This window comes from Balaenoptera musculus, chromosome 3, assembly GCF_009873245.2.
Source record: "Balaenoptera musculus isolate JJ_BM4_2016_0621 chromosome 3, mBalMus1.pri.v3, whole genome shotgun sequence".
Lineage (NCBI taxonomy): Eukaryota > Metazoa > Chordata > Mammalia > Artiodactyla > Balaenopteridae > Balaenoptera > Balaenoptera musculus.
In genome coordinates, this window is record NC_045787.1 from 158,277,574 (window position 1) to 158,300,016 (window position 22,443).

General features: G+C 63.4%; 2 protein-coding genes across 9 annotated transcripts; one reads left to right on the plus strand and one right to left on the minus strand.

Moving 5' to 3' along the window:
• Positions 1 to 1,348: 1,348 nt before the first annotated feature.
• ISYNA1 (inositol-3-phosphate synthase 1) lies at positions 1,349 to 4,661 on the plus strand. 3 transcript variants are annotated; one of them, XM_036845569.1, is made up of 11 exons: positions 1,349 to 1,469; positions 1,576 to 1,704; positions 1,855 to 2,016; positions 2,384 to 2,516; positions 2,611 to 2,804; positions 2,998 to 3,147; positions 3,230 to 3,445; positions 3,556 to 3,720; positions 3,821 to 3,934; positions 4,008 to 4,225; positions 4,351 to 4,657. In XM_036845569.1, exons 2-11 carry the CDS (start codon positions 1,585 to 1,587, stop codon positions 4,550 to 4,552), a joined length of 1,674 nt encoding a protein of 557 aa, XP_036701464.1. In that variant the 5' UTR covers positions 1,349 to 1,469; positions 1,576 to 1,584; the 3' UTR covers positions 4,553 to 4,657. The 3 variants fall into 3 exon arrangements, with proteins under 3 accessions (XP_036701464.1, XP_036701462.1, XP_036701463.1); XM_036845567.1 differs by having other exon boundaries at positions 4,008 to 4,661; XM_036845568.1 differs by lacking the exon at positions 1,349 to 1,469 and having other exon boundaries at positions 1,803 to 2,016; positions 4,008 to 4,661.
• Positions 4,662 to 4,888: 227 nt separating this feature from the next.
• SSBP4 (single stranded DNA binding protein 4) lies at positions 4,889 to 21,159 on the minus strand. Of its 6 annotated transcripts, none has more exons than XM_036845574.1 (17): positions 20,817 to 21,157; positions 12,683 to 12,755; positions 12,263 to 12,324; positions 12,091 to 12,175; positions 8,577 to 8,666; positions 7,792 to 7,851; positions 7,637 to 7,706; positions 7,408 to 7,475; positions 7,256 to 7,323; positions 6,879 to 6,924; positions 6,751 to 6,786; positions 6,596 to 6,650; positions 6,442 to 6,512; positions 6,285 to 6,363; positions 5,880 to 5,908; positions 5,510 to 5,733; positions 4,889 to 5,259 (listed from the first exon to the last, which is right to left on the minus strand). In XM_036845574.1, exons 1-16 carry the CDS (start codon positions 20,873 to 20,875, stop codon positions 5,524 to 5,526), a joined length of 1,161 nt encoding a protein of 386 aa, XP_036701469.1. In that variant the 5' UTR covers positions 20,876 to 21,157; the 3' UTR covers positions 4,889 to 5,259; positions 5,510 to 5,523. The 6 variants fall into 6 exon arrangements, with proteins under 6 accessions (XP_036701469.1, XP_036701470.1, XP_036701466.1 ...); XM_036845577.1 differs by having other exon boundaries at positions 4,902 to 5,259; positions 5,626 to 5,733; positions 20,817 to 21,119; XM_036845575.1 differs by having other exon boundaries at positions 7,256 to 7,475; positions 12,091 to 12,149; positions 20,980 to 21,159.
• Between the last annotated feature and the right edge of the window lie 1,284 nt (positions 21,160 to 22,443).

Genomic DNA, 22,443 nt, shown 5'->3' on the forward strand with positions numbered 1-22,443 from the left:
TTTTTTTTTCTAATTTTTGGCCGCACCGCGCAGCATGTGGGATCTTAGTTCCGCGACCAGGGATCTAACCCTCGTCCCCTGCAGTGGAAGGGCGGAGTCCTAACCACTGGACCACCAGGGAAGCCCTTGGCCATTGGTGACTGAACTCAATCTCCAGCCAGGAACCGGGGACAAAACCCAAATATTTATTGTAAGGAATTCCCTGTCCCCAGCCCTGAGGGTCTGCCCTGGTCCCCAAACTGCCTCCCTCTCCCTCACACCCAGCCCCTTTTCATCTGCCCCTGAAACCAGTCCCCCAGGTTTTTGCCTGGGCAGCTGCTCTTCAAATCGTTGATAGGAGATGTCTGAGTATCTCAAGACCCCTTCCAGCAGCCACCTCCTCCAAGCAGTCTGCCCTGCCCACCCCTGCCTCATAGGTCCCTCTGGCTGGGAGTGCCCCAAGTCCACTTCTGAATCCCCTACACTGGGTCCCCTTGACGGCAAAGCCTGGACCAGAGTCTTAGAGCCCCCACTCCCCAAGGCCAGGCTCTGACCGTTTCCTGCAAACGTTCCCAACGATCCACCTTTTGGGCCAGCTCCAGTGGTGGAAACTTTCCAGCCGGAGGAGGCCGCTTGTTTTGGAAAGTTCCTGGGGGAGCCGCCCCCGCCCGCCTGCCGAGTTCCCACGCTCCTTTATCACTGGGCGCTTAGAGGGGCTCAGTGCTGTGCAGGCCTAGCTCCTCCCAGCTGGCCGCCTCTGCCCTGCCCATCCCCTTCCCTCCCTTCCCCACAGAACAGTCTCTCCCCCTGCCCCCACTCCAGCCCGGCCCTATCAAGCCCTCCTGCCATAGGTGAGGACACCGAGGACTCGAGGACTCGCAGCCACCCCCGCTCCATGCGAGCCCTGTGGGGGTGGAGTGCCTGGTGGGTGCTGCTGCTCAGGAAGTGGGAGGAGGAGGCAGCCTGGACTGGAGGAGCGTCTCGCTTTGAAATCCGAATCCTGACTTGGTTTTCTGCCTCAGTGTCCCGTGTCTCAGTTTCTCCAGAGACAGCCCCCCGCCGGTCCCCCCAACGCAAAGAATGAGCTTCCTAGCCTAGCTCCCCCTCCTGCCTGCCTTGTGGTTGGGGCCTGGCGCTCACTTACAGCCTTAAAGTCCTCTTTTGTAAAATGGGGATAAGCGGCCGTGGGCCCTAAGTGAATCACACGCGCCAAGCTAGGGCCGGGGCGGGGGGGCGGGGGGCGGGGAGGGGCTGCGGCCCACGTGATTGCACGGCCGGGGACCAGATAGCCGCGGAAGCTCCGGGCAGAAGGGCCTCGAACCCGAGCCCCACGGCCGGTGCGCGCCCTCCCCCCCACCCCGCGAGCGCCCCTCCTCCCCTGCGCGGGCGGAGCGAGGGGCGGGGCGGGGGTGGGGCCGCGGCTCTTTTCTCTGGAGTTCGCGCGCCCGGAGCCCTAGCTGTCCCCCGCTGTGCCAGCCGACTCCGCGCCGGTGAGTGCCGCCCCAGGAGGGGTGCAGGCTCCCCGGGGACCGAAGTCGGCTTGGCCCGGCCGGTTCTCGGGTCCCCTCTGACCTCCTGCCAACCCCGCGCCCCCAGCTCGTCGCGATGGAGGCCGCAACCGAGTTCGTGGTCGAGAGCCCCGACGTGGTCTACAGCCCCGAGGCCATCGAGGCGCACTACGAGTACCGGACGACGTGCGTCAGCCGCGAGGGCGGCGTCCTCAAGGTAAGCGAGGGACCGACTGGGCGGGCCATGGGGCTGGGGGAATCAGGGAGCCAGGAGGGAGCGGGAATTGCCCAACGTCTGCGACTCCCGCCCTGCAGTGAGGCGGGAGAGGCCTGCGGCCCCGCGGCTCACCGAGCTGCCCGCCCTCAGGTGCACCCCACGTCCACGCGCTTCACCTTCCGGACCGCCCGGCAGGTGCCCCGGCTCGGGGTCATGCTCGTCGGCTGGGGCGGGAACAACGGCTCCACGCTGACCGCTGCCGTGCTGGCCAACCGACTGCGCCTGTCCTGGCCCACGCGCACCGGCCGCAAGGTGGGGGGTCGGGCGAGGCTCGGTCGGAGAGAAGGCTTCGCAGGAATCCATGCGGAGGGGGAGGGGCTCTACGGAGGAGTGGGCCCGCAGTGGGCGGGGTTTCTGGCTGCGGGCGGACTCCGGGGAGGGGCTTCCGCGGGGGGGAGGGAACTCCTCAGGGGTCTTGCGGGGGCGGAGCCTAAGGTGTGGGAGGGCTTCGGGGTGGGACCTCCGGAGCGGAGTGGCTTCCGCCCAGGCTTGGAGCGCCAAGGGGAGGTGCCCAAAAGTAGGGCGGGGCTTGAGGGTGCCGAGAGGGGTCCTGGCCAGCTCGTGGCCCACGCCACGCCCACCCTTCACTCAGCCCCGTCTGCCCACCCCCCCAACCTAGGAGGCCAACTACTACGGCTCGCTGACGCAGGCGGGCACTGTTAGCCTGGGTCTGGACGCCGAGGGCCAGGAGGTGTTCGTGCCCTTCAGCTCGCTGCTGCCCATGGTGGCACCCGACGACCTCGTGTTCGACGGTGGGCGGGGCCCTGGGTCGGGGGTGGGGTGGGAGGCGGGGCCTAGAGGGGCCCAGGATTGGGGCCGGGCCGAGCTTGAGGGTCCCCCCCCCAGGCTGGGACATATCGTCGCTGAACCTGGCAGAGGCGATGCGGCGCGCACAGGTACTGGATTGGGGGCTGCAGGAGCAACTGTGGCCGCACATGGAGGCCCTGCGCCCGCGGCCCTCCGTCTACATCCCCGAGTTCATCGCAGCTAACCAGAGCGCGCGCGCCGACAACGTAATCCCGGGCACGCGCGCGCAGCAGGTGCAGCCCCTCCCCGCGTCCGTTACCCCTGCCACTTGTCCTCCCTCCCCACCACCTGTTACCCCTCTTTTGTCCCCATGCTCCCATCCTGAGGGTCCAGGTCCCACTTTGCACTTGGGGAACTGAGTGGCCCAGGCCTCCAGAGGTCGGGGGAGCCTGTACAACCTCCTTCCCCTCCATCCCCCCCCCACAGCTGGAGCAGATCCGTAGGGACATCCGCGACTTCCGGTCCAGCGCCGGGCTGGACAAAGTCATCGTGCTGTGGACAGCGAACACGGAGCGCTTCTGCGAAGTGGTCCCGGGCCTCAATGACACCGCTGAGAACTTGCTGCGCACCATCCAGGTGGGCGCGCCCAAGGGGTGGAGTAGGCTCAGGGCCAGCCCCCAAGGACTCTTCTGTGCTGACTGCTCGCCTCTGCCCGCAGCTGGGCCTGGAAGTGTCGCCCTCCACCCTCTTTGCCGTGGCCAGCATCTTGGAGGGCTGCGCCTTTCTCAATGGGTCCCCACAGAACACGCTGGTGCCTGGTGCCCTCGAGCTTGCATGGCAGCGCCGTGTCTTTGTGGGTGGAGACGACTTCAAGTCGGGGCAGACCAAGGTCAAGTCCGTGCTCGTGGACTTCCTTATCGGCTCTGGCCTCAAGGTGTGTGGGCCTGGGGGGCTGCTCAGCTCAGTATGGGGGGCGTGGACCCTGAGGTGTGGGCTTGTGTGCTGCGGGGCCTGCAGCTGCCGCGGGTCTCCTTGCCCCCGCAGACCATGTCCATCGTGAGCTACAACCACCTGGGCAACAACGACGGGCAGAACCTGTCGGCGCCGCCACAGTTCCGCTCCAAGGAGGTGTCCAAGAGCAGCGTGGTGGACGACATGGTGCACAGCAACCCAGTGCTCTACTCGCCGGGCGAAGAGCCCGACCACTGCGTGCGTGGGGCGCAGGCGCGGCAAGGGGCGGTGGGTGGGGTGGGGCGGTGCTCCCCACAGAGAAGGGCAGGGACCCGTGTGACCTCGTGCCGCCCCCCAGGTGGTCATCAAGTACGTGCCATACGTGGGCGACAGCAAGCGTGCCCTGGATGAGTACACATCGGAGCTGATGCTGGGCGGTACCAACACGCTGGTGCTGCACAACACATGCGAGGTGCGGGGCACGAGGGGGCAGGAGTGGGGCTGCCCACCAGCCCGGCCCACCTCCTGACCCGCTGGCCCCGCAGGACTCGCTCCTGGCCGCGCCCATCATGCTGGATCTGGCCCTGCTGACTGAACTGTGCCAGCGTGTGAGCTTCTGCACCGACATCGACCCGGAGCCGCAGAGCTTCCACCCGGTGCTGTCGCTGCTTGGCTTCCTCTTCAAGGCGCCGCTTGCGCCACCGGGCAGCCCAGTGGTCAACGCACTCTTCCGCCAGCGCAGCTGCATCGAGAATATCCTCAGGTGTGCCCCGACCTTGGGGATCCCCACCTACGGCCCAGATGTCCACTGGCGGGGCTGTGCACAGGGCCTAGGGACTGCAGGGCAGTCTCGGGGTCTGGCCCCGCTGAGCCGTGACCATCTCCCAGGGCCTGCGTGGGGCTCCCGCCGCAGAACCACATGCTTCTGGAACACAAGATGGAGCGCCCTGGCCTCAAGAAAGTTGGGCATGTGGCCACCGCCTGCCCCGTGCCTTGCAAGAAAGGATCAGCGCCAACTGCCCCCAATGGCTGTACTGGTGACGCCTATGGGCACTCACAGGCTGAGGCACCCCAGATGCCCACCACCTAAGGCCATGGCCATACAGCTCGCCTGTAACTCCTGCCCCCATTGCTCCTCAGCACCCGACCCTTCCAGGTCCCCTTAAGACAGACAATAAAGCCAGTGCCACTATGAGCCACACCTGTGGATTCTTGGTGCCTGCGACCTAACCCTAACGGCCCTCAATACCAGCCACATCTCCCTTTTCCACCAGGTGGACTTCTACCTACCCTTCCAAACTCTGCTGTCCCAACTCTCAGGGGCTTTCCAGAACCCCCGGGGGGAGGGGGGCTCTGCCTAACCACAACCCTTGACGGTTAGGCTAAGCAGGCTGTGGCTGTAAGCCAAAGTGAAGAAACCCAAGACCAGATGCCAAAAACCAAAATCGAGTTATGTTTATTGATGGGGCCCACCCCTGCTCTCCAGGGGAAAGGAAGTCCCCCAAGGAGCCCCCTGGACAAAACAGAAATGGCGGGAAGGGCCCATACAGGAAAGAACGTCTCTGAGGTCCTTGTGTTTTTTTATAAAATGAATGAGTCCTTTGCGCGGGGCTCCCCAGCCATCCAAGCCTTGACCGGGAGTCCAGTTGCCCGCGGTGTGACCTCAGACCCTCACCCTGCAGACCACCCGAGCCCCTGGACCTTGGCCCCGGGCAGGGGCGCTGGGCAGAAGCCGAGGTCGGCAGTGGGCAAGGGGCTGCGGCCCCATCACACGCTCATGGTCATCCCGGGGGAGTACTGCGGAAAGACGAGGGGGTGGCGCGCGGGGGCCGGCTCAGTTCCGGCCTAGGCTGGGACCCGCCCCCGAGGGGAAGGGGAGACAGGGCAGTGTGGACGTGGGATGGAAAGGGACCAGGTGGCGATGCGTGAGGAGGCCGCCCTGGGCCGCGGGTCCCAGGGTTGGGGTGGGATGTGGGCGGGGCGATAGGGCGGGCCTGGGGAGGGGGAAGGCGGGAGGAAGGGAAGGATGCCGCGGCCGCCCCCCCACCTGGCCCGCCGCGGTCACGGTCTTGCTCTGGCCCCCCGGCCGCCCCGCCGGGGTCTGCCCGCCAGGCCCCTCCGGCCCGACGCCGCCGCGGGGGGGGAGTCGACGCAGTCGCTTACGCTTTCGCTCGGGAACGGGTGCAGGAAGGTCCCGGCGGCCGCCATCTCGCCGTCGTCCCGCGGGGTGCCCGGGGTGTTGCTCAGGCCGGCCACGGCGCCGGGGGAGCTCTGGGGGCGGCCGCGGTCAGAGCGGAACACCCCGCCCCGCGGGCCAGGCCCCGACCGCCGCGCGGCCCAACCAGGACTAGGCCTCTCCACGCGGGCCGACCCCGCAGCCCCGCCCCCCGCCCCCCGCAGGAGCGCGGCCCCCTCACCTTCGGCAACCCGTCCAGATCGCCCGAGCCTGTGGACCGACAGACGGCGGTGACGCGGCTCAGACGCGCCTGCGCCGCCAAGCCGGCTCCACCGACCCCTTCCCGAACTTCCCTGGCGGCCGCGCCCCATCCCTCGGCCCAGCCCACTGGGGCACCGCCGGGGGTCCCGGGCGGAGGGCCCAGATCGGGGGTGGTGGGTCAGTGCCGGCGGCCGGTTTAGTTACTGGACCCTCCCCGCAGCGCAGCCCCAGTCACTGAGCCCAGAGAAGCTCGGGGCGCGCCCCCAACGCCGGCCGAGCACAGAGGCGGAGAGACTGAAGGGGGCCGCCAGGGGGCGCACGAGGCTCGCGAAGCAGCGGGGCGGAGGCGTGTGTGTGGGTGTGTCCCGGGACTCCGCCCACTCACCCAGGGATCCGTTTACATGGTGAGGTTCCATCGCACTCATGGCGGCCATGGGGGCCTCCGGACCAGGGCCAAGCGGGAACTAGAGGCAGAGGAGCAGCTTGGGCCTCGGGCCACCACCTCTCCGCCCCCACCCCGACCCCCGCAAGCCTCAGCTCACATTAGTCCTGCCGGCGCCTGGCCCGATGGGGTTCATGATGGTGTACATGTTCTCACTGGAGTTGGTGGAGTCTGAAGCAGCACGTGAGGGGGTGGGGTGTGAGAGGGCCTCACCCAAACACACCCCTCCCTATGCCCCGCCCAGGCTGTAGTACCTCCAGGGCTGGGCATGATGGGTGTTCCAGGGGGCCCACCTCCTCCTGGGGGTCCCTGCACACAGAGGGAGACACAGAAGGTGAGAAAAGCCCTCCAACTGCCACCCCACACCCCCTGCCCCCAGGTCGGGTGTCCCAGCTTCGGCATCACTCACCGTGTAGCTGCCAGGGGAGGAGGAGGAGTAGGGGATCTGGGGAGATGGGCAGCTGTGAGCAGTCCGCCCACTCTACCAACTCGCACACTCCTAATCCCCCCCACCCCGCACGCCGTCCCGACACTCACCGAGTTGCCACTGGGGCTGGCCCATGGGCCACGCACTCCGGGTCCCCTAGAACAGACAGTGGTGGACCCTGGGTCTAAGCCAGGCGGTACACAGCCCCCCAGCACACACTCCCTGACACCCCCAGCCTGCCCCACGTGCCCTCAGAGCAGCAGACGTTGGCCGAGAAGTAACCAAGCACAGATGCCAGGCCAGCCTTCAAATCCCAACCCCATCCATCACTCACTGGTCTTTGAGCCTTAGTTTCCCCACCCAGCAGTGGCATAAAAACAGTATCGGGGCTGTTGTGCGGCTTCGGGGTCTGCCCCAGCATACCCAGCCCATGAAGCTGGGTGGTGGCCCGCATGGGCACACTCCCGGGGGTTCCTGAGGGCCTTACATGTTCATGGTGGGCAAACCCGGGCCAGCAAGAGAGTTGGGTGGGGGCCGCATGCCACTTCCATAGCTCTGTGAAGGTAAAGGGGCCGTGAGAGGGCAAGCCGAGAGAGGGCAGCCCCTGAAGCTCCCCTGTCGCCTGGGCCCAGGCCTTACCTGGGGCCCAACGCTGGTCATGCCCCGTGGAGGCGTCACCCTCTGCATCGGGCCCATGCTCGAATGCCCTGGGGGCAGAAGGAATAGGGCTCAGGCCGCGGCCGTTCCCCGGTGTGGACAGGCGCTGTGCTGGGGGTTGGGGGTGTTCCTGCACAGTGGGCGGCGGGGAACTGGCTCTGGGATCCTGACGGGGGGGGCGGGGGACAGCAGCGGGAGCTTCCCTACTCACCCTGAGCACGTGGGGAGGGGTCCATGGCGCCAGGGAGGAGGGGCTGGGAGCCGGGTAGGCCCACGGGAGGCTGCGGAGGGGGAGTGGCAGCACTGAGTGTGGGTGCCCCCACCCCGGCCCAATTCCTGCCCCCCCTCCCCTCATCCCTCTCTCACCTGACTCGGCATCCGCAGGGTGGGCCGGGGGCCCCCTGGGAACCGCGGTGACATGAAGGGCTGGAAGAGGTGGGCCGGGGATCAGCACCTCCCCCCACCTACTCAGCCCCCAAAGCTACCCGCTTCCTGCCGCACCCGGGCCCCCAGCCTGGATACTCCCCCTCCTCCAAGACCAGCCTGCAGACCTCAGCCAGCCGCGCCGGGGGCGTGGGAGCGCAGTAGGACGGGCCCAAGGGCCAGGGGGAGGGGTGTGCGTGCTCGAGGGGGCGGGGCACCACAGGTCCTTACCGGAACCTGAGGCCCCATCATGGGGGCGTTGGGGTTGTGGGGGGAGGCTGGGAGCCGGGGGGGCCCTAGGAGGACAGAACCAGGTGGGTTGGGAGGAGCGAGGTCACCCGAAGTTCCACGGTTTCCTGTGGCTCTGCTGAGCCTGGCCAGGGAGGGGAGGGGAGGGGAGACCGTGGAGGCAGGAGAGTGGGCCAACTAGCCCCATCTGCGGGATGTGGCGGGGGTGGCGTGGACCCTAAGGGGAAGGTCATGGGCAGGACCTGTGGTTCAGCGAGCCAAGCTGTGCGGCCCCAGGCGCCCCGACACACACAGGCGCAGGCCTAGTGCAGAGACCCCGCCCCCTCCCGCAGCAGGGGGCCCAGGCCAGATGGCCCCTCCCTCACCGGCACTACCGAGGCCCGCAGGGGCATACCCACCCCCTCATTGCCCCTGCCTGTCACCCTCCCACACAAGCCCACCCAGGGTCAGGAGACAGGGAGCCCCAGCCCTGGCTATACCTGGAAGAAGCCGGGTGCCATGGGGCCTGATGCCATTGCATCATTGGGAGCCATGCTCCCCATCACCGGGCTGGGGGCCGCTGCAGCGCTCTGCAGGGGTGGGGGAGATGGCAAGAGCCAAGTCAGGTCACTTCCTGTCCAAGTGTTTCCTTCTCTCCTCAAGCAGCTGGCCCCACGAAACAAGGAACCCAAGCCATCCAACTACTCAGGCACGGGAGGATTTGCAGGGGGGGGGGGCGTGGGGGGAGGGGAGGAGGCGGCTCTAGGTGAGGGAAGAGCTGCGGCCCCTGTCCCCACCCTGGCTTAACAACCAGATGTGCTGGGTGGCCCTCGGCAAGGGCTCTGCCTCCTTGCTGAACCCGTGACCCTGGAGGTGATCAGGGCCCAGCCTGGCTGAGCCCACAGCCCAGGTGATCAGGGACCTCAGCTCCCAATGTCCCCACCCTGAGGATTCCGAGGGTCTGAAAATGCCATCCACCCAGGACTCCAGTGTGTGCCGCATCCTTCTAGCACAGGCTTATTTTTTGGTCTGAATCTAACTTCAGATGGGTGGGGGCACAGTCCCCCACTCCCAGCCCAAGCCAACCAGCCCTGATTCCTCCTGCCTGGGAAGGCAGCTTAGCTGGGCCCCCAAGACACCTCAAATCAACAGACAAAAAAAATCAATAGACAGTTTCAAGATGAACCTCCCTCCCAGAGGGCTCCTCCCTGGAGCTACTGTACAGACCACTCCCCCTCCTCCTCCTCCAGGAAGGAGGGGAAGGAAGAGCAGAACTCTGCAGTGGGGTCTCCAGGCCCCCAACCTCTCTTCAGATGGGGGAGGGGAGAAGACCGGGTGCCTGAGAGGGGAGTTCCCATGTCTGCCAAGGGTGGAGATGCTGGTGGCAGGCCCAGAGTTGGCAGGGGGACAGGCTGACAGGCCACTTCCTCTGGTCGGTTCCAAGTCCCAGGCTTGTCTGCCTTTGGGGCCCACAGAGCAGGGGGAAAGGGGGAGATAGAGGCCTAGTCTTTAGGGCAGAGGAGACACATCAAAAGGATAGGAAAGGGGGAAGACACTGCAGGCACTGAATAGAGCACTTCTCTTAAGGCCCCTTGACTCTTGTCTCTGCATCATCTGCCCTTCCCCCTCCGCCTCCAGGCCCCAAAAGGAAGAGGCTGGTCTGTCTGGGTCACTGCTGTTCCTGCAGCTGGCACAAGCCAGCACACAGGGGCACTCAGGAATTTGTGGAACTGCAGCCACTTGGGTTCCGAAGAGTTAAGCACTTAGCCCATGGTCACACAGCGCATCCTGCCCTACAGCAGTGGGGAAAGGGGCCCCTTGTCTGGGTCGGAGCAGGGCCCCTGGAGTCACACCCTTCCCTTTGGGGACTGACACCTGCCCCCTTCTTGCTCCTTCTCAAAGGTCAGCCTCTAATGGATTTCTACCCAGGCCCAAGCTGGGAGGGTACCAGTGGGAGCACTCCCAGGGCCCAGCACAAATCTTTGAAAACCCAAGCGACCCCGGGGGTGGGGCGGGGGGACGAAGCTCTCAGCCTCTCTCCAAAATGCTGGGTCACCCCTGCCCTCCACCTCACCCTCTCCCACAAACACAACACGATGGCTTAGAGCAGCTACTCTCGCTGGCGCTGGCCTCAGTGGCTGGAGGGAAACAGCTCTGAGCCCTGGGTCTGTCCACTCCTCCCCAACTCTTACAGAGGGCAGGAGGGCAGCCCCCCTTTTGAGCCGCAGCAGGCGCCAGAGCATTTCCTGGTTGGGGAGGGTGGTGGTGCGGGTGGCTGCTGCTCCAGACCGTGAGGTGTGGGGGCGGGGAGAAGATGGGGCTCCCCAACTCTAGGCCTTGAAGGGTTAATCCAGGTTCGGGGGGGTGGGGGGGTAGGGCCCACCCTCCCGGTCGGGTGACCTGAGCTGGACCCCCCAAGTCAATCAACCACCCCCGGAGGCGCCAGCCTGGCCTGCGTTGCCATAACAACAGGCTGGGCGCGCTTGCGTTTCCCGGAGACGCTGAGGTTGGCCCCCAGCCGGGAGGCTCTGACTGAGCCCCCTCAGAGGGCGGAGGGCGGAGGGCGGGAGGAGGGAGCCCCGACTGCGAGGGAGAGGCGGCAGGACGCCCCTTCACCCCACCCCCAGTAAGTGCGGAGGTGGGGCAGAACGTGTAGCTAGCTGGCTTCAGTCTGCCGACACAGGGACCCTGTCACCCCAGGGACGGGGCGCCACCCCCTTCCCCTGACGCGCCCCGCTGCCATGGTAACCAGCAGCGCGCCCCAGGAAGCGCGCTCATTCCGCTGGGAGACCGCGCTCTCCCCTCCCCTCTCCCCTCCCCGGAGGCGCCAGGCTCGGGGGCGGGGACGAAGCCAGGCGCGGAGAGGGGAGGGCTGCGCAGCCCGGGAGGGGAAACAGCTCTAGGGGCCCGGGAGAGGCAAAGGGAGGAGCTGGGGGCTACACTGGGGAGAGAGAGACGGGCCCACGCGGAGTCACGCACGCACACAGCTCCACACACTTCTGTTACCCCAGTTCTGGCGGGACCACAACATGAATAGTAGGACCTGATGGGGGTGAACAGCAGCGACCTCGGCTCCCATAAATGCGCATACAGCGTGCATGGGGCGTCTTCAGGGACGTGGTGAACCCCAGCCTTCTCGGGCTGCACCCTGGCCCTGCAGAGGCCTGCACGCCTCCACAGGGGGGCCTCTCTGTTGCGAGGCGGTGCGTGGTGTGGGACCCAGACTAACCGCAGAGGGCGGGGAACAGCCAGGCCCTGAGGGGCACAGCAGAGCAGAGGGCTCAGGATGTGAAGGCGCCCGCTGCAGGAAGAGTGGTTGCGAGGGAGGGGGGAGGGCAGGGGGAACCTCTCTCAGGGGCCAGGTGGCCAATCCCCACGGGCCAGGGTGAAGAAGTTAAAGGCAGGGGGCTGCCATCTCCCCAAGACAACAAGGTGCCTCCCGCCCCCTCATGTTACCCACCCTCCTCTCGGGACAGTCCTCTGACTCCCACTCAACTTGTACGAAACCGAGGCCAAAGACGTGAAGTCAGCAGCCCCAGTCGCAGAGCAAGGTTGGGAGATCTGCCAAGTGCTCGGCCTCTCCTGCTCCAGGGTGCACGGGCAGTTAGCCTTCCCCCAGCACCCCTGCCTGGGCCCCCACCCCAGAAGGCTTGGAAAGGCTGGGGTGGGAGGAGACAAGCAGTGGTGGCTGCCCCATCCCGCCCCGCATACACGGAGCTGGGCAGCCAGGCAGGCAGGAGCTGTGGTTCTGTCTACCTGGTTCCACATGGGGTTCACGTGAGGGGGAGCAAGGGAGGGGCTGGCCTCGGGAGGGTATGGGGCTCATGGGGACCTTCAGGAGTTGGGTGCAGTGGGGGGCAGAGGGACCCCACAGAAGCCATGATCTCAGGTCAAACCCCACAGCCTGGCCCACTAGCCCACCTGAGCCAGCTTCGGGCCGTGCAGCCCCCCAAGACCACAGGCCCCTGCCCACACCCGTGAGCCCTGGTCCCAGCCCCCGGGGCGGGGACTCACGTAGTCCTGGAAGGCCTTGGCTTCACTCGAGTGCTCGCACGCCTCTCTGCGGTCGGGCGCTGCACAGTACAAGTCCCAGAACACGCTGTGGGCGGCAGGGGGGGACGATGGTTTCCCCACGCACCCCCCCCAGCCCCCCCCCATGTCCCACCCACACCAGCCTTGCGCGCACCACCACCAGGAATGCAGGAAGCCCGGGGGCTCCCCCAGCGTAATGTTCTTCTCCCATCGGATCTGTGGGGGAGAGGGAAGGAAGGTGAGGGCTAACGGCCTGGTCCTGTCTGACCCCTTCCCCTCCCAAGAGGCAGCCCCAACCTAACCCTGGGGCCCAGGAAACACCAGGGCAGGAAACCAGCAGATCAGAGCAAGGGAGCCAGGAGGGGGACAGCTTGGTGAGGAGAGGGACAGAGGAGCGGAAGGCAGATCCTCAGATGGATGGACAGACACCAGGGCCCCGCCGCTCCGCAGCCCTCAGTTCCCAGGGCACAACCCCACCCCACCACGGAGACCTGATAAAAAAGGGGGGACCCCAGGGTGTGGGTGCCAGGGAAGGGGCTGGCTGTGGGGGCCCTGCCTGGCCAGGCCAGCTTACCTCGGACAGAAAGGTCTGGGCTGACTTCTGGGCACCAACGTGCAGCAGGTACTCATACACGTACAGCGCCAACCTGCAGGGAGGGGTGGGGGCCGGCTCAGGCTCTCAGGAGGCCCGGGCCAGACCCAAAGCTCCGCCCCGAGGGTCCCTGGGAGGGGCTTTAAGGCGAGGCACCTGCCCTCTGGTGGGAAGGTGGAGAAGGGCAGGGGCCCACAGTGAGCCCCTCATTGTACCTACCACCTACTGCCAGCCTCACTCACTTCCCTCTGCTGGTCCCCCCCTTGCCCCACCTCCCCCACCCCTCAGAAGAGATGGCCTCCTCACCAGTTGCTCAGCCTGGCCAACTCCTACACATCCATCAACACACAGCCTACAGGCCCCTCCTCTAGGCAGCACTCCTAGCAGTCCCCAGCCCCCACCTCCAGGCCAAATTCTGCTCAGTTCAACACCCCCTGATGGACCAAGTCCTGGCCCCAGCCTGCCAATGCTGAGACCTTATAGCAGCCTTGGCCCCAGGGAGTTCCTCTCCTTGGAGAAAGGGCTCCTGGGCTTCACTCTAGATTGTGCTCTGGGTGGGGTCTCCCAGCAGGCACCCTAGGCCATATGGCCAGGGCCCAGCGCCTAACTCACTCCCAGCCTCGCCTGTCAAGGAAGAAAAGGGGCTCTCTGACCCGAGGTCTTCCTCCTCCAGGTTTCCCTAGACCCCATCCTTTTCCTCAGGATCAGTTCCCATCCACCAGTGGTGGCTATGACATATCCATACCAGCCCCCCAAGGGGGAGTCTGGGGAAATGGGAGGTAGGGCCAGCAGTGCCACTCAGCTGCCACGGCACGACCCTGTCCAAATGCCCACAGTGCCCAGTACCCCTGAACACACCAACTCGGCCACTGCCCACCCCAAGAGCACAGGCCACGCTCCAACCAGCAACACCATCTGTGGGCCCACACAGGGAGGCCGGACCATCCACATTGCCTTCCAGGCCTTTCCATCCTTGGCCTCCACCATCCCCCAATCTGTCTTCCACACCTGCCAGCAGAGGGACAATTCCCCACCCGCTAGGGTCACCCATTCCCCAGCCCCCACTCTACCAGTACCGGCCCCTCCGGGCACCTCCAGGGTCTTCCTACTCCCCAGCCAGGCCCCAGGTGGACCGAGGGGAGTCTGGATCTAAGACCGGGGGCTCCCCAAGAGCCGGCCTGAGGCTGCTCCGGTGAAAGCTGTAGGCCCTTCCAGATGCCTCCCCGCTCAGCTGGCCTCCCTCCCCTGGCTGATGGCCCCATCCTGAAATAACCTTGCTTTGACTCATGCTCCTGCTTTCTCTCGCCCTTCCCAGCCAGGCTGCTCAATCCTCACATCCCAGCCCCCTCTGCAGAGCACCCCCGCCCCCAGCTCCAGCTCAGACCTCACCAAGGCAGTTCTAGTCCTTCTGTCCCAGGCCCCACCCCAAGGCTTCTGCCCTTGCCCTGGACCCTCTTCCTTCCTTCATCTATCCATCCGTCCTTTCAGTCATTCATTCAACAAACATTCACCTCCTTGAGCAGTGAACACAACAGACCCCTGTCTCCCTGGAGGCTACCTGCTCACAGGGAGAGACGGAGGAGCAAAAATATAAAGGAGGAGGTAAGTCATCTGGTGGGGTGGAAGGTAGTGTGTGCTACAGAAGTACAAGGGGGGACATTAGGGAGTCCAGGTGGGCAGCTGAACCAGGGCAAGGTATGTCCACAGCTCACATTACACCACGCGAGCTGTGACAGCCACCGGAGAAACAGAAACAGGGCACAGAGGGGTAGATTTGTGGGGCTCACATAGTTCTGAGCATGGGTCTCCCCCAAGACTGGCCAAGGTTCCTGCCTCGTCATCACACCCCTCTCAGCAGCGCCTCCAGCCCGGACGCCCCCAGGTTCCAACATCGCACCCCGGCAGTATCCAGCATCCACCCTTCCCCAGCCCAGTGGTCTTCCTCACCCCCCAGCCTCCAGGCTCACCTGTCCAACTCACTCCTGGGATCCCCCTCCCTTTCTAGAGGCTTCCTGAGCCTTCACGAGTGGCCTGCATCTACCAGGCCCGAGTCCATCAGTGAAGAAATGAACATGAAAAGTCCATGGGGCCGGAGGAGACCTGAGCAGCCCCAGCCTGCTCACCAACCGACCCTCCAGGCAAATAGAGAGGTTTGAAGAGATCCAGCTGGCCCCTGGCCACCTTGGGGAGCAGTGCAGGGAATGAGGTGCCCAGAGACAGGGAGCAAGACGGAGTGGGGGGATCCAGGTAGGCTGCCCAGAAGGGAGCCTCCTGAAGAACATGTTGGCTCCCACTAAGGCCACCGGGCTCTATGCTGCCAGCCCATCGGGTCCCTCTCCATCACCTCTCACCCTCCACTGTCCAGGGGTGGCATCGGACCCAGGATGCAGGTCCCGGAGCCCACCACTGCCCGCTCTCCTCCCTCCTCCCGCCCTGCCCCAGCTCTCCTCTCTTCTCCCTGGGTGGCCTCCCCTCCTGCTTTGATGTTGATGACTGACGTGGTGCAGCTGCCCACAGGGTTGCTCCAACCTGGCCTCCCCCAAAACTCAGGATCTGCCGTCCACTTGACATCTTAAAGGCCCAGCCCCACCCCATCTTCTTCCTCTCCTTCCCCTCCTGTTCCCTGACCTGGGTGGTCTTGACTCACATAGGTGCGGCGCAAGTGTGAAGATCCACCTAGCTGTCCCCCAGAGATCACTACATTTATTGAATTTAGGGGAAAAACTTAAGGAAAAAGCACTCTCTCTCCTGATTCTGAGCCTTCTCCCTTCCTTCCTCAGCACACACTTGGTCCAAGCCACCACTATCACTTACCTGGATTTCAACAAGGCCCCTCCAGGGGCTGCTTCCTCCCCTCCCCACCAGCACTCCTCACTCAGACCCTCCAGTGCCTCCCACACACATTGGCCACTCTCTACTTCTCCACCCCAGGGCCTTTGCACAAGCCATTTCCCTGCCTGAGACACTTCTGCTAGAGACCCTCATGGCTGCAAAGTCACGGGGCAGAAGCTTCCCTATCACTTCTAACGGCAGCCCTGCTCCATTCTCCACTTGCCCCCCATCATATTTATCTCCATTTGACACAAGGCCCTCTGCTTACTGCCTGCAGCCCCCACTGGATGTAGCTTTGGGAGCGTGGGGACTTCGTCTCACTACTGAGCTTACACAGCGCTGGGCATCCTGGGCCCCCAGCCACCCCAATGAATGAACAAACCAACCCTGAACCCCCTCACTCCCGGAATGTCCAGTAGGCACTTATGAAGGTCAGCACTTACTTACTATTCTGATGTTAAGGATTTGGGGTTTTATCCCAAGAGCAAAGACAAGCCAGAGAAGGTTTTCAGTTTTGCTTGATTTCTCTTATATGCTGGTACTTTAATTTTTATCAAGATCAAGTCTCAGAGAACTGTGAGCAGCTTTCTTTGTTTGTTTTCAGTGAAAACTTTTGAAGCCTGGACATCTGGTCAGGTTGTTTCGGGACCTCCAGGGCCCGCCACTCATGGAGGGCTTCTGGCTTGCAGGTCACTGTCTAGGCCCTGAGCTGGGTTGTGGGAAAGGGCCTGGGCTCTGGATCCAAATCCTGGTCCCACCCCAGCCCTGGTCAGCAAATGACCTGCAGAATGAAGAGCGCATCCATCAGAGGGGCTCCCGCTGCAAGATGGCAGGAGATGGGAGGGAGTGTGGGGTGCACCGGGGGCCCTCCCTCCAGAAGGAACGGTGACCTGGAGGATACAGGGTGCTCGGACCTGGAGTGCTCATGGGGAGAAGCTGCAGCTGCACAGGGAAGTGGTGACAGAATGGGGTACTGGAGCCTCCTGGACTAAAACGCAGCAGTACTACCTTCATCAAGAATTACCATAATAACCAAGAATTAAGGTAAGAGGTGCTCCCTGCCCGGCTCCCCCTCCCCCTTAAAGCCCCTGGAGGCACATGCTGCTGGGGGCTGGGAGAAGCCCTCTCTACTCAAGGCCTTGTGTCACCCCCTCACCCCCATCTAATCCATCACAAGGTCCCACCGATGCCCCTAAGGGACTCTCCTGCCCACACATTCCCTCCCTCCCCTCTGCCACCCTCATGGCCAGGCCTCCTGGAAGCCTCCACATTTGCCCCTTGCAGCCTTTCTCCTACCCTCTTAAGAGCCAGGGTGGTGGCCACCCTCCTCACCGGCCTCCTGGAAGCCTCCACATTTGCCCCTTGCAGCCTTTCTCCTACCCAGCAGCCCCCACTAACAAATTCCATCCCAGCATTTGCCCCCCAGATACTGCCTCAAGACCTTCCCAGAAAGCTCCCCTGTGTCCACTGGCTCTGCTCAGCCTCCAGGACTCAGTTCGGGGGCTCCTTTCTCAAGAATCTCTTACCCATGCACGCCCCTCCAACAAGGATGCCCACGGGCACGGGCACCTGGAAGCCCAGCTAGGGATGGGACAGACACATGGTGAGTCCCTTGCCTGCTGGGATAATGAACAAACTACCTGAGGCCATGTGTCCATATCAGAACTAACCCTGGGGACTTTCCTGGTGGTCCAGTGATAGAGAATATGCCTTCCAATGCAGGGGACGCGGGTTCCGTCCCTGGTCAGGGAACTAAGATCCCACATGCCGCTGGGCAACTAGGCACGCGTGCCACAACTACTGAGCTCACGCACCTCAACGAGAGAGCCCGCGTGCTGCAACCTACAGAGCCCACACGCCCTGGAGCCCACATGCCACAACTACAGAGAGAAAACCCGCTGCCACAACTAAAGAGAAGCCCGCGTGCCGCAACGAAAAAATCTGCATGCCTCAACGAAGATCCCGTGTGCCACAACTAAGACCCGACGCAGCCAAAAATAAAAAAAATAAATAAGTACTAAATAAATCTTAAAAAAAAACAAAACCAAAACTAATCCTGGGAGAAAAACACAAGACGCCCAGTGACACTGACAGTGACCATCACTTACGGAACTATTCTAAACCCACGTGGCAGCACTTAAAGTGTTCAAGGATATACACACACGATGCAAACATTTAGATCTCTCCCCTCAACTTAGGACAGCACAGCCTCTGGGGCTGGAAGGGGGAAGGGATGCAAAGGGGACACAGGGGCCTTCAACTGTCCCTGTCACCTTCATCTTATTTAAAGAGACCTGAAACCAGTGACCGAATGCAAGCGCTAGTTAGTTCTGGGTGGGAAGTGATCTCGGGGTCTCCCTGTAGGTTGGAGTGTTCATCATTTACACAAGGAGAGGCTGTGTCTTCCTGCAGGCAGCCCACTCAGACCCCAGCCTCCTTCTTGCCCACCCTGCCATCCCTTCCCTGTATTCCCTGGACCCAGCAGTCACCACGGTTTGCTGTGAGCCCCCAAGAGGAGGGACCCACCATCTGTGTACCCAGCAGGCGCTAAGTCCATTTCTGGGACAGGCTAGCCCAGACCTAGTGCTGAGATGGGGAGCCAGAGGGGGCTCAGGACAGGGGCCCAAGAAGGAAAAAGAGGAAGGGCAGGAGGAGTCAGGAGAGTGAGATTAGGGAGGAAAAAACAGTCCTGGAGAGTCGAGCAGTGGAACCCCCTTCACCCCATTTCACGGAGGAGGAAACCAAGGCCCAGAGACAGGAAGTGGCATGATCGGTGGCTGCCTGTGAGGGGTGCTCTATCTGCAGCCTCTCCCCCAGTCCTCGTGAGAATCCTGCAAGGCCGGCTGTCCGCGTTTCAGAGGGGAAACTGAGGCTCAGAGCAACTAGCCCGCCTCTCTAGTGTATCAGTCCCAAGCGTCTGAGAGCTCTCCTGTGCCCCAGAACCTGAGTCTTCAGCAGGGTCCTTCCTCTACAGGGCCTGGCATCCCCGTCAGTGAAGTGGATGCCACCATCTGGTGTTTTCCAAACTTTCTTTAGCGGCAGAACCTCGTCTCCAAGCCAACGCTGCTACAGGACCCTCTCGACAAGAAATGGATGAGCGCAGGATGGCTCTGGCCAATAAGTCAGATAACCCCCTCTTCCACCCCTAGCCAAGAGCCGAGGCCGGGTTCAAAGAATCAAAATCTCTCCTGGACTGTCTAGTGGGATTGAAACGCAACTCCAACCACCACCACCCCAGCTCAAACCTATTTCCTCCCTTCTCTTATCTCCATGGCCACCCCCTAAGCTGCCACCATTAGCTCTCTCCCAGATAACTGTGCCTGCCTCCCCCAGGTCTCCTGGCCCTCTACCTTCACCCGACCCCCAATAAGCCCCACTCCACAAAGGAGCTGGATTGTACTTTCGAACACAGGCCTCTCTGGCCCCCACAGCACATCCCCGCCCTGGGCACCAGCCCCAGCTCTTTGGCCTGGACTCGCCCTAGGGCCTTTGCACTTGCTGTGCCCTCAGCCATCGGCTCTTCCTCCAGGTCTCTGCACACCTGACACACCTCCTCCCACTTCACTACCGCCCACTTTCCCATTTTGCTTTTTTCAGAGCATAGCTCCAGATCCTTCCATCGGCTTGCTGAGTAACTCACTTGCCTCCTAGCTAGGATGTGGGCTTCTTCAGGGCCAGGGCCTGGCTTCCCAACCACTACACCCCAAGACCCAGCCCAGCACATGTCTTAACAAGTGAACGATTCCCACTGGGGGAGTGGTAGCCCCCTGAGCCCAGAAGCCAGGGTACAAGGATGCCTGGAGATGTGCCAAGATCCCCAGGAGTGGGGTGGCTACACACCCCCTGCTTCCAACCTGGGCAGGAGCCAGGTGCCAGTTTCAAAAAGTCTTCCTGCTTAATGGTGCTTGGAAATGGACCCCAACCTCATAACTGTGCAGATAGACAAGAGAGGTCTGGAAGGGCAGTCATCTGTCTAGCATCTTGTGGCCATTAGAATCTCTTCTCCAAAATGACCCCGAGGCTAGGTAGAGAATGGACACTCATCTTTGGGTTGGGGGGAGAGGTGGTGTCCCAATGTCAGTCCAGGCAGAAAAGACAGGAGAGAGCCCATAGTCAGGGCTCCTTTTCACTGCCCAGACGTTCAAGTCCTCACTCTTGCTCTGGCCCTCAAAGAGAGTCATCATGGGACCTCTCCCCAGTAACCCAGCCTCCTAACTGCTCCAGCAGCTGGTTTCCCGCCCTAGGTGGCTTGACTTCTAGGATCCTGCAAATCAGCCATTAGCCATCAGACATCAGAAGCCTTCTCTTTTCCCTGGCACTTTAACAATATCGCAAACTGCTGGGTGCCCTTGCTGTGAGACCCTCACACGTCCTAGCACCTTTCAAACGCTCCCCAAACCTAAGAAATGGCACTGTTATTATGTCTGCATTTCTCAGGATAGGAAAGTAAGCCTAAGACGGAGTGCTCCCTCACCCAAAGCCACAGGGCAGGTAAGTGGCAGGGCCAGGAGGCAAGCGCAAGAGCTCAGCTGCCTCCCCACCCCAAGAAGCTCTGAGCGCCCCCCGCCCCTCACTGCAGAGTCTGGGAGTTAGGAACCTGTCCCTCTACCAGCCTGAGACCATCTGCTACCCACGACCCAGCGCCATGCCCAGAACAAGTGGGGGCCCCAGGACTGTGAGCCTGCGGCTTCCCCAAGGGCCCCACCCAGCTGCCCCAGGCCCGGCTGGACAGGTGGCCTTTCAGGGGTGGGGCCGGCGCCCCTCAAGTCCTTCTCGCGTCTCTCAAGCTTTCAGTAAGGAGCGGGGGAGGGGGGAGGAGGGAGGCGCCCAGAGCGGCCAGTCTTGCCTGTCCGGGAAACTTCCCCAGAGGATGGGGGAAGCGGCACGAATGGCGACTCCGCGCGCACACGCGTTCGCAACCTCCCACACCCAAGGCTCAACCGTCGGGAAGGTCTCGCGACCCTCTAGTCCCGCTCGAATCTCGTGCGCCCCCGCAATCTCGCCCCCCTCGGGTCTCCGGGGGCCCTTCTACTCTCACGATCTCTCGAATCTCGCGCGTCCCCTCAAATCTCGCGACCCCTTAAGCCCCTCACGCCCCTTGGGTCTAGCGAGCTACCCCGTAGCTCGCGACCCTCCAGCCCCTCTGGTCTCGCGCGCCCCTCAAATCTCGCTCCTGCCCCTCACCCACGTGCCCCACGCGGTGCCCGCCGGCGTTAGGGCCACGGAAGCGGCGCGGCCACCGAGCCCCGCCCCCGTCTCCCACAGTCCCGGACCACCGACTCACTTCTCTCGTGCCTGGCTGTCGGAGGGCACGGCCGAGCCCTTGCCCCCCTTGGCGTACATGCTGCTCCGTGCCGCCGCCGCCGCCGCCGGGGCCCCACACCTGTCAGGCGGCGCCGCGGGCCGCGCTCCCGGTCGCCATAGTTACCCCGCGCCCCGGGCCTCACCGCCCCGAGCCCCGCGCGGGCATCGCGGGCATCGTCCGCGCGGGGGAGCTCCAGACGGCCGAGACGGCGGCGGCGGCAGCTCCAGCTTTGGCTCCGGCCGCGGGTTTTATTTTCTTCCTCTCTTCCCTCAGCGCGGGCTGTTCCGGGAAGCGCGCGCCCCCTCCTCCCGCCGCGCGCGCCCCCGCCCGCCTCCTCCCCGTCGCCCGCGGGCGCCGCTCTTAAAGGGGCGATGGCGTGAGCGCGGGTGGGTCCCGCCGCCGGGACCGTGGGCCGGGCGCGCACGCGCAGTGCCCGCCGCGGGGGGAGGGGGCGCGAGCATACACATACTCGGTGCGACTGGGGACAGCCATCCGGGGGCACACAGCTGATCACGGCTACACACACACTTTCCAGATACACCCAAATTGTACACCCAAGAACACAGCCACACACTTAGTTGCGGCTACACTCTCCGACACAGAACTCTGCACACATAAGTCTGCATAGCTACTGGAACAACTACTGATAGCCCCGTAAAGCTACAGGCAGTTATACTGGGTGTATCGCCCCGCAGAGCTACCCACGCCCAGCACGGGTGGGAACCGCCACACACACAGTCGGCCCAGGGATATACTGTCATACACGCAGGTATACACAGCTCAAATAGTGGCTGTTACAGAACATTGAAACACACTCGACGCTCACATACGCACACAGCCGCACAGAGACACGCATCGGCACCGCTATGCCACAGCTTCCAACAGCTGTGGAAAGAGCCCACGCAGCTACTTGCTGCCACCCTGGGGCACATCGTCGCAGCCTCCCGAGGGCTCCACACAGGGACCTAGGGTCTCACCGAACCACAGATGGCTCAGTCACACGCAACACACAGTCACACAACACAGATACATGCAACACAAAGACACCACACAGACAAGAAGCTCCTGGGGTACCCAAGCCACACCCTGGGAGCTACCCTGCACTGCCCCACAGTCACACTTCCGTGTCAATTGTAGGTGCTGGGTGACTTGACTGACTGGGTCATTCCCGCTGGCTCCGCCTCTCACCCTGTGCTGCCAGCTGTAAATATTCCAACTTTAATAGCACCTTTGCAGGAGTCAGGGGTGCAGGCAGTGGGCACCCCATTCTCCCTCCTGGGGCCCTTCTTCTCCCCCCAGGAGGTGTGCAGAGGCGGTGGAGGCCGACACTGAGGCAAGGACACCCGCAGGGCAGAGGTGTCTGGGGTGGGGGTGGAGACCTGTGTGCCAGGGTACCTGTGGGCAGTGTGCGCCGGACGTGCGTGGGCTAGGTGGCGGGAGGCCGTCCAGTTGTGACTCTAGGTCTAGATGCTTCTGTGAATGTTTGCCATAGGTTTTTTTTTTTCTTTTTACGATCACAAGTGTGTGTGTAAACACGCGGTTCCTGTGTGAGTGCACGTGTGCGTCGTTGTGCGTGGGGGGTTGGCAGGCACCCAGTCGCTGTCTG